Source organism: Electrophorus electricus, chromosome 15 (assembly GCF_041902795.1).
Source record: "Electrophorus electricus isolate QZ-2024a chromosome 15, ASM4190279v1, whole genome shotgun sequence".
Taxonomy (NCBI): Eukaryota; Metazoa; Chordata; class Actinopteri; order Gymnotiformes; family Gymnotidae; genus Electrophorus; species Electrophorus electricus.
Genome location: NC_137511.1, coordinates 9,289,410 through 9,299,505, shown reverse-complemented (window position 1 = coordinate 9,299,505; position 10,096 = coordinate 9,289,410). Strand labels below are relative to the sequence as shown.

Genomic DNA, 10,096 nt, shown 5'->3' with positions numbered 1-10,096 from the left:
GGAATACCGCAGGTATAAGTTATCGCAGGAAGAAAGCCTTCCGAGTGTCGTTTATAATTGTCTTGAAGACCCAACCGCTCAGGTCTGCTTGTGCCAAGGGTCCATTACGCTGATGCGCATTGCCATCTTGTGGTAATAAGTAGAATTGCCAGTGACCCTGCGCTGTTACAACATGCTCACGCTTTTCCACAAACTAATTTCTTTAAAAAGCCTCCACAGATCCTTCATGGATGTAGTAAGAAAATGAGAAATAAGAAGCAAAAAATATTTCCAAGGGAAAGCAACTGATAACCATTGCACACAACTTTCAGGCTTCAGTTAGTGTCAATTCTGTTCCGAGTGTAAATACGTTTTTATTAGATTGTGACACCAGTAATCAGGTCTTTAGCACTTTTTGGACCTCATTATTTTAGAGACAATACCACATAGACACTGACAGCCCATTCTGACAGTATCCAAGCTTAGGGGTAATTTCACTTATGATCATACATGTTTTTTAAACAGTCAATGCCCGATGTTATTGCTGTTATTTTCTCATTAATTGAGTTATAACAATCATTCCACAGGCTTTATAATATTTTTGTATAAGCATTTGAAGAGGACCTACAAGCAAATAAACTACATAACTTAAAAAAAGAGCCTGGACTGGCTTCTGAAAGGTCATATGTCTCTTATAACAGGCACCATGCAGTCTGTTTGTGCTCAGCATGTTCACAACATAAACTTTTTTTTTAACCTTTCAATGCTTACAAAACACAGAGTTTCCAGACAAAGAGGAAATAAATGGTCCCTTTGATGTCCATCCATTTTTCACCACTGTATATCAGGGATGAGGGTGTGGAGGGGCAGTTGCGTATGGCTGCTGTACTGGGTGTGGAGGGTCTGTTGGGCACGCGGAGAGTCCTGGCCTTCTAGCCAGTCCTGGTAAAGGCGCTGGACTTGGAGGCTGGCCTCAGGCAGACGCACAGGAAGACTGCTGTAGGCCTCCTCCATTTGCTGGACTAGGGCTCGGTCGGGCCTGCCTCCCTCCCCCTCTGCTTGACCACGCCCACTCACACAGCCTGCAAGGAGAGGTAGCAGGCAAAGACAGAGACAATACAGTTGTGAAGACCTGTTCAGGACCGCTCTGACAGCTACTTCAGTGGAGGGACTGGTATAAACATATATGATGGACTTTTCAGACTGGTATTACCCGACCTGGTTGAAATATGGGATGTTCAGAGCATTAACACAAGCAAAGTGCAGAATTTAAGCAGAAGTCATTTGTACTTAGTTCTGACTTAGCTGTGTTGTATAAATCCTTATATACCTTTAAGATTAGTTTAGTACTTGCTATTGCATTTAAATAAGATTTAGGTTATATATGTCACACTAAATAACTAAAGGTATTTCTAATTTTCAAATAAAAATAAAAGGTTTTAAAAAGCCACACAGAGAGTATTTCCAGTAATATGTATAGCTTGGTCACAACTTCTCTAGTACTGCACAGATATTACTTTGCATCTCAGTTTTATAAACAGCTAAAATATAGTTATACCTCCAGGGCAGGACAGGACCTCCACTAGCTGGTAGGGCACTCTTCCTTTTCGCATGCGGTGTACGAGTGTCTGAATGTTCCGGAAACCATAGACTGCAGCAAACTGGAGCAGCGTTTCTCCATCACGTTCTAGCACCACCTCCTGGAAGTCTCGGTTCCTAGCAGAACCAGAGCAGGTAAAAAGTACAACAAAGGAAGATTAACTCATCATGTTTTAACTACAGTAGCTAAATATAAATACTTAACAGTACTACATCAAACAATCCACTGCCTATGCTACTGGCTTTCAGCCCCAGTCACAGGTCTCCCCAGGCCTGCCATAGCAATCTCCACCCAGCTCATCACCTAACATGAAAAGCCTTCATGAGCTTCATGAGCTGCGTCATGTGTGCTAGATCAGGGAAAACTGCACAAATAAACTTCAGGACTGGAGCTGGAAAACCCTGGCTTAACCAGTCCTTACAATGCTCTCTAGTACACTGCTTCACATACCTGAGAGTCTTGTACACAATCTCTTGAACATCCAGGCCAAAGAGTTCTTTGGCTGCATATTTGTAAATGTGCTCTAGGAAGCCTTCTGATCTTCGGCTGTCGTGCCTTGTCAAGCTTGGATCACCAATCTCACCAATCCTGTCTTTCACACACACACACACACTATAGACTATCTGCTTCCAGGCCACTTGAGGCAAACCTATCCATTTGTTTAGCAATGCATTACTGGTTTTGACATGTTTTCACTTCATGGAATCTTCCGAACAGTACAGAGATTGCAGACTTCTCCAAGAGCAAGATGACTAGATGACTCCTGTATAAATAATCCTACAATTGGAGCACTGGTAGCTCAGTGGTTAAGGTACGTGACTATTAATTGGAAGTTCAAGGCCCACCACTGCCAGGTTGCCACTGTCGGGGCAGTGAGCAAGGCTCTTAACCCTCAATTGTTGTATTCAGTCATAATTGTAAGCCACTTTGGATAAAAGCATCAGCTAAATGCTGTAAATGTACAATTGTCAGAGAAGTATGAGCAATAGGACCCCATTTTTCTCAAATTACTTTTCTCTTGGAACTGGTTAGTGCTTTCAAGATATATCTAGTTGTAGAATAGCTGGACAAGCTCTAAAGTGTGGGCATCTCTCCAACGTTAACTTGATTTAAACTAGCCGGATGCAGAAAATAGAGAAGTCTGTTTCTCTAGTAACCATCAGTGCCACCATTAGCCCCAGTGAAACAGTGGTAGACTAACTTACACGTGATCCAGAGGAACACAATCAGCATCCTCCACAGACACATTACTCTGCTCCATCAGGTGCAAAATTTCCCCTGAAATTATACACGTTTACAACGAAAACTGAAAGACATACAAGAAACATCTGCCAGGAAAATACAACATGCAGTTTTACTACTGCTCCACTGGCAGTCTTCAATAAAGGAAAGTATCTGTCTGCTTTAAAACTAGTCCTGAGTTCTGCTATAACATAAGGAAACAAGTCAGGTGCGCTCTGGAATTAGACTGACCGTCCTTCCAGCTCATCTGTACATCAGTCATATTGGCGTAATTATACAATGTGCGACAATAAAACCCAGGTAAAAAAAACCAACTCAGGTATATCTTAACAATCCTTAAGGGCCAAAGTCTGTTTTATCAGTGTAAACAAAACAGCACAAGTAAACCTTACTCTAGTATTAAATAAGACATTGTGTATTTGGACTGTGTAATTATCACAAGGGCAGTGGTATTTTCCTAATGACACTGATGTAAGGTTAACCAATCCGTCATTCTTGGATTACACAGAATTGGATTAAAAAGGCTTTTGTAACACCTCAAGCATAAAGACCTAAAAGACACTGTCTATTTCACAGACAGAAGACACCAACACAAAGACAACATTAGTAGTTCATCTAAAATAGCAGCTGTTTAAATCTACACTTTGGGTAACAGCTCACACTTCAGATCATGCACAAAAAACAAAAACAAACAAACAAACAAACAAACAAAAAACATAGTGCATCAGAAAAGTGAGTGTGTTCCTACCTGAGGTAAGCACACAGTCCACATCTCTGGACTCCAGCAGGCTGGTGAAGAACTCATCTCTCACTGCTTCCAGTTTCTTATCGAAGCAGGGAGCCACCACTACATGGTAGACCTGGTGTGGGGCCAGCTTCTGCCATGACACGCAACAAAGCATTAGCTCTGCTCCTCATGGAGGACACCAGTCTTACCACTTCACAGCTAATCCTGGATGAAGCTAACCATATACAAACTGTGCAGTGTTAAGATCCAAAAAACTTATAAAAGGGCCAAATGCTTGCTGTCCCACAATGACACTTTAAAAATGGGACTAACCTTATTTATGCAACAACTTAACAATAAAGACTTTGTGTACTGAAGATTTTAAGATCAGGGAGAAATTGTCTTAGCAGCTTTTTACTACACACACACGCACATGCACACACATGCACTTTCGCTCAAAGGAAGCTGACCTGCTGCCTGCTGAAATAGTCTTTGACCAGAGAGCCCATGATCTGCTGAGGTGACCTTGCTGTACAGATATGGGGAGTGACGAGACTTCCGAGCACATGTTCTGCATAGCGGATCCATCCTAGTCCCACACACCCAACCACCCACACACACACACACACACACTTAAATCATCAGCACAACTTGAACCTCTCATACTTGTTTTACCAAACTAGCTGTTAGCTCCTCCTTGTATACAGTTTAATTTCGAGGTTAATTCACTGGAACATTTAAAAGGAAAAACAGTATAGCAGTTGTAGTCCAGAGGTGCTCCTATCTCCAGGGAAGGGTGCGAGGTTATCCATGCTAGCATATCTCCCAGTAGCAGGATGCTTTGGCTATCTCAATTCAGTCACGCCCCTTAAACTCAGTGTGTGCTCTAACACACAGACACACACACAGGGCACACACAGAACACACAGAAGTTTCCTTACTGATCACAATAAATGATGCTAAAAATTCCATAAGGCATGAAGACAAAAGATTACTTAACAAAAAAAAACATGTGAATAAAATATTCTGTAGCTTCAACCTGGAATTCAGCTAGAGGTTGGTAAATACCAGTGGGTTTATTATGGTGAGCTTACCTGGACATGAGGAGGTGAACATTGGCATTGCATGAGTGTCGTGATGCTTGCGACGATACCGCTGTACAAATTCCCTCTGGCTCTCCAGAATACTGAAGCTAGTAGCCAGTGTTGTGTCAAATACATATTTAACTCCTGAAGACAAAGACATGTATAACTACCTTTCCATGTCCATGTGAATGAGGAACATTTCTCAGGGCCACTCATTCATTCATTCATAGGCCAACAGTCTTAGGACTTCCTAGGGCTACCTCTTTTATGTACAACATTTCTTGCCAGAAATAATAGTAAAACAGAAATTGAAATGGAAACATGCAAGCATGTCTGACACAGCAAATATCTGGAGGCAGGCTGGGGGAACATTTCTGGCATGCTTGGTGGGGCAGACTCACCCACACTCTTCAGGAAGCCGCAGAGCTTTTGTGCAGCCTCTGGGATATCCAGATGAAATTTGACAGCAAAAAACGGCAAGGACTGAGGACACACAGACACAACCAGCACTTTGTGCTTCGAGGCATCACATTTCTGTCACACACAAACACAAAAACAAACCACACTATGAGACACATACACACTGTATCTGACACAGCATTCTTCTTAAGCTTTTTTACGAACAGGCATTAAACCAACAGCTGGCCACAGACTTTACGGCACCTTATTTAGGTCAAGAACATGGCTGATTTCTTGTAGGTTTTGCTGAGATATTTTCTGACTCTCTTCATCAGACACACAGCCCTCACAGGAGAGACATGCACTCAGCAACACTGGCTGGGCTGGGAGATGCCCGCTCACCTTAAAAATACATAATACCAACCATCTTAGAGAGACTGAAGTTCAGTGGTTCCTTCTAGAAAGGCAGTGAAATGTAGAATTTTACATCTATTTTCATACGTCTAATGTCCAACTATGTATTGTTGGTTTTGTTTGCATAATTATAAATATGCAATCATATACCAAATGAATTATTATATTTGAGAAAAAAAAAAACATGATCTACCTGTCCATTGTCAACACCCCATTCCTTCATTGAGCCTACAGCATCATCACTCTGTTTCTTATTGCACTAGGAAATGAAAATGAAACAAAATACAATCAAGTTACCACAGGGACAATATATTATTAATCATTGGCAAATATATCATTGCTTTAAACAGATGTTTTTGGAACAAGTATTTCACACTAATTACAACCATTTTTACAAGTCTAATAAAATAAAGTACAAGACCTATGTCAGGATAACAGTAACAGTAACAGCAGTTACAGTAAATTACCTGCTTAGTGCAATTTTCGCACTTCTCTTTTTTTCTTGCAATGTTAACTTCAGACATTATATAATTTCTGAAAAACAAATCAATGGGAGAAACGATTTCCTCTATAAGTAAAAAGGTCGATGCCAAAACTGTTCAACATATTTTTATTGGGGGCACTGACGATTTATAAAACATTGGCAATTTGAAAGAAATTCTGAACATCCAATCAGAATCATTGACTGTGAAGCAACACTATAATTACAGGTAGCAATAGGGGGAAAGTGGTATCTTGAAACAAAGGCAAACTCAAAAGAAAGTGTAAGGTAATTGAAGGTTCCCACGACATAAGTAAATATAATTGTTGTTTTGAGAAAGTGATGGGTTTTTTTTATAAATAAAGACCGCTCAATATAGGGATTATGTATCTTGTCATTATATCACCGGAATAACCACAGAGGTGACAGAAAATTACTAGTTAAAACTGTATTGCAAAAGAGAAGCAATTGATGAGAAAACTGCAACTTGCTGAATAATATTGGTGAAAACAAAATGAAAATGCCCGTTTGGACCAAGCGCCTTGTATCGTTACCTATGGCGGCTGCTCCTTGAGTCAGAACCAAAAGGCAACAGTGTGATCTTCTGACAACCGTTCAGATCTTAGCTAGGATTGAAAATCAGTTAGCCTACACACGTAATTAATTCCGACTTGGAAACCAGAGCCTACCATCCCAGTGCATATAAGACGAGTGAGAAATACCGCACAGACAGGAACTCGGGAACGACTCCGTGCGCCGAGTGAGATCCAAATATTCATCAGAAAACAACGCGGACGCGATCACATGATCTAGAATTAACAGGAACTGCTTGGTCACTATGTAAAAAAATAACCCATTTTAATACTTTGACTAATCGCAATCCCACAAAATCGTTTAAGAAATGCGCCTTCGCAGCTTGACGGACGAACATCAGCCTTCATTGTCCTTTAGCTAAAACGGCGCGCATGCGCAACTCCGCAACGCTCCTATCACGTTTTTACGTCATGATGTCAGTGTTTTTCTGGACAACTAAAGGTTCATAAAGATAGGCTATCTGAGTGACGTACAAAATAGTGCAAACTTTTTGTATAATACACAACAATCGAGTATTGTTGGAGTCCGAAGTATTTTAGGAGGGACCGAGAAGAGGCGGGGTTCAATGTCTTTATCCAATCAGAATGAACACTACTTTGACGGAAGTTGGGAATACCCGAATGTGGGTTTCGAAAACGCATGGACCATTACAAAACATAATTTAACACTTTATATTATCTGGTTAGTCCCACACTTTAGATTACCGGACAGTTTGGAGACTTGATAAGGTAAGTTTTCGATTTCACTTTCTTCCGGCCTTGAAGTCGGGCTGACATGATGAAATACATCCGAGACAATCGTTACATGTTACTCGTGTGGGTGTGGGTTGTCGTTATGCGTGTATTACTCGAGTTGTAGTTTAATAAATAATGTAATTTCATCCAGTTAATTTCGTTTTTGCGCAAGTGTAACATAGAACAGATTAACGTATTTTGTGTAGAACAATGAAACGTAACAGACCTTGGCAAACTAAATGAATTATGTTGTTATTTTTCGCAGATGGTGTACATGGTAGTTGAGAAACACACTGCTGATGTTCTCCATCTGAAGAGATCACCTGGGATTCGATCATGGTCCCTACTTGTTGGTATGAGTTATTGGAGAGTTATAGAATTCCGATTATACATCTTACTTGCAAGGAACTTTAGGTTTCATTTTAAATGACATTTCCTGTTTTTTGATCCAGGGATTGCCTCAGTTGGCCTGGCTGCAGCATATTACAGTTCTGGTAATTTTGATACAATACAAAACACCACAATACTGAAATGTTTAAATAATCTGCAGAAACGTTTGTTTATGTTTACTGCTAATTAACCAATTGAAATTTCCAAAAACAATTTATTCTTGTCCTCACATTGCAGATAGTGTGTTATGGAAACTATTCTATATAACTGGCTGCTTATTTGTCGCACTACAAAATATGGAGGAGTGGGAAGTATGGGAACTCTGTCAAAACAAATGCACACAAACACATACAAACGTACATCATGTACTGGCAATGGAAAACAGTTCAAAGGAATAAAGGTACTTTCTTTGTCTACAGGATGCAGTGTTTGACAAATCTAAGGGTAAAATAGAGCTGAAAACATTTAGTCTGTATACCAAGATACTTACCCTGTGGAGAAAGGGACATGATAAAGGTGAGAAAGTGTTATCCACGATCATCATGTTCTCAATGCCTCACCTGTTCTCTGTCAGTAAGAACATTGTAAGTGCATCTGATGGCATTGTCCATGTTGTATCTACACAAGTTTTGCTGGATTTGCGGCACCTGCGTGACATAAGTGTTCAAGAGGAAAAAGTGCGATATTTGGGAAAGGGCTATGTCCTGGTCCTAAGGATGGCCACTGGATTCTCTCATCCCCTGACTCAGAATGCTACAATTGGGGGACAGAGGTTAGTGCTAAAGCAGACTTAAAGAAGTAAATGGAATTGAAACAGTCCAAACCATCAATATCGTAAAGAACTGGACAAGCAGATAATATCACAAGATTCTATGTGGATTAGTATAGTACATTTGGAAGATGTATTTACTGCTGTGTTGTTGCTCTTAGTGATGTGGAGGCACTTGTAGCCCTTCTGAAGCGTTTCTTGGAACTTGAAGCACTGCAGCATCACCTGGAAGAGGAAGAGGAAGATTGTGATGAAGATGAGGATGACTTTGAGCAGCTGGGTGTGGAAGGGGATGATGAGAGTAGTGATTCAAGGGATGACAGTGAACTGACCTCTCAATGACCACTGGTCTCATTAATATGTTGATGACAGACTCTAATTAATCAACAAACCTCCAGTCTTAAGAACATTCCATTACCTAAAAACCTTTTCTTTTATGTAAGTGCCTCAGTAGTATGCTGCCCTCCATTGTAATGTTGTTGGTGTGATCTTTTCATAGACTTCTGTAAAGATGAACAGTATTACCCAGAAAATATATTGCTAATAGGAAGTTAGTATGACTATTAATAGTAACAAAAACAACAACAATAATAACAACAATTATTTTCTTTATAGAACATTTTGTAAATGCAGCCCAATTTCACTGGTGAGTGGCAAATTGTTCAAGAGTTCTAAATGTTTGGTGCATCACTTTTTTTCTGAGTTTTGTTTTTCTTGTTTTACTCAGGATATATTGGTAAGACAGCACTGGATGATCTTGAAATCTGATTTAGAAAATAATGTAACTTTAAGATGAAATAATGTATATGATGGTGCTGAATTTTTTTTAAACCTTAAATAAGTCTCTTGGGACACATGTTGCTATAACAGTTTGTAAATAGTCAATGCCAATATATTTTAGAGTACATATATAGTCTTTGAATGGCCTGTACTGGTGATATGCTGCCTGTTTGCTGAAAAATATAGTTTTATTTGTGCTTACAGAGGGGAGGGAGAGAAGCATGGATTGGCCAATGTCTCTTTGATTTACTGTTGAAGTTAGAAATGAAGGTGCTTCTTTTTAAAAGGGGAAAGGTGTTTTAGACTCACTAATGTCTGTGGATTGCAGTAGTATTATTGCATGAGTAGAAGCCTTTAAGCTAATCATCCTTTTGCCAGTGGATTTAGAAAAGATCAAAATGTTTAAATTTTTGTGGTCAATATACATATTTGTTATGCTATTATGATAAACAAGTATATAAAACATAACAAACATTCAGATTCGTGTGTGTGTAATGGGTTAAGATACACATCATGTCTAAGCAGATGTTTTGTGATATGAAAAATTGTGTGACTAGATCAATGTAAGGAAACTTATTGAATGAAACTAAATCACTACTTAATCATGCTTTATTTTACATTAGGCCTATTTATTCATATTAATATTTTTTGTAATGTTTGGAAGAATTAATCAAAAAACCAGTTCTGTTTAACTGCTGTTTATCACCCCAAATATTTATCATCACAGTCGTTAAGAATATCTTTAGAATTTTGTAGATTATACATTATACAATACTTTATAAACACTGATACGCACGTAAGAATGGCGTGATTCCTCTGTTATTATAAGTAATAAGTGTTTTATTAGCGAAAACACCGGCTGGGTTTTACTCTGATCCGAACTTTATCTGCGGCTGAGGCTC

At 39.4% G+C, this 10,096-nt stretch overlaps 2 protein-coding genes across 6 annotated transcripts; one reads left to right on the top strand and one right to left on the bottom strand.

Moving 5' to 3' along the window:
* Positions 1–325: 325 nt before the first annotated feature.
* narf (nuclear prelamin A recognition factor) lies at positions 326–6,872 on the bottom strand. 5 transcript variants are annotated; one of them, XM_027002621.3, is made up of 13 exons: positions 6,650–6,871; positions 6,482–6,553; positions 5,914–5,980; positions 5,640–5,705; positions 5,297–5,434; positions 5,035–5,167; positions 4,643–4,777; positions 4,019–4,137; positions 3,570–3,699; positions 2,785–2,857; positions 2,030–2,167; positions 1,538–1,695; positions 326–1,061 (listed from the first exon to the last, which is right to left on the bottom strand). In XM_027002621.3, exons 3-13 carry the CDS (start codon positions 5,968–5,970, stop codon positions 811–813), a joined length of 1,398 nt encoding a protein of 465 aa, XP_026858422.1. In that variant the 5' UTR covers positions 5,971–5,980; positions 6,482–6,553; positions 6,650–6,871; the 3' UTR covers positions 326–810. The 5 variants fall into 5 exon arrangements, with proteins under 5 accessions (XP_026858422.1, XP_026858421.1, XP_026858423.1 ...); XM_027002620.3 differs by having other exon boundaries at positions 6,482–6,871; XM_027002622.3 differs by lacking the exon at positions 6,482–6,553 and having other exon boundaries at positions 6,617–6,871.
* Positions 6,873–7,105: 233 nt separating this feature from the next.
* On the top strand, positions 7,106–9,672 carry cybc1 (cytochrome b-245 chaperone 1). Its single transcript, XM_027002625.3, has 7 exons — positions 7,106–7,249; positions 7,521–7,608; positions 7,708–7,749; positions 7,883–7,956; positions 8,065–8,161; positions 8,273–8,417; positions 8,576–9,672. Exons 2-7 carry the CDS (start codon positions 7,521–7,523, stop codon positions 8,754–8,756), a joined length of 627 nt encoding a protein of 208 aa, XP_026858426.1. The 5' UTR covers positions 7,106–7,249; the 3' UTR covers positions 8,757–9,672.
* Positions 9,673–10,096: the final 424 nt, after the last annotated feature.

Coding starts and splice junctions, on each gene's coding strand:
- narf (XM_027002620.3), bottom strand. CDS start 5,970: ATGTCTGAAGTTAACATTGCAAGAAAAAAAGAGAAGTGCGAAAATTGC. Junction 4,138..4,642: donor GTTCACCTCCTCATGTCCAG/GTAAGCTCACCA, acceptor GTGTGGGACTAG/GATGGATCCGCTATGCAGAA. Junction 2,168..2,784: donor TGTGTTCCTCTGGATCACGT/GTAAGTTAGTCT, acceptor TGTGAAAGACAG/GATTGGTGAGATTGGTGATC.
- cybc1 (XM_027002625.3), top strand. CDS start 7,521: ATGGTGTACATGGTAGTTGAGAAACACACTGCTGATGTTCTCCATCTG. Junction 7,609..7,707: donor ATCATGGTCCCTACTTGTTG/GTATGAGTTATT, acceptor TTTTTGATCCAG/GGATTGCCTCAGTTGGCCTG. Junction 7,957..8,064: donor AAAATATGGAGGAGTGGGAA/GTATGGGAACTC, acceptor CTTTGTCTACAG/GATGCAGTGTTTGACAAATC.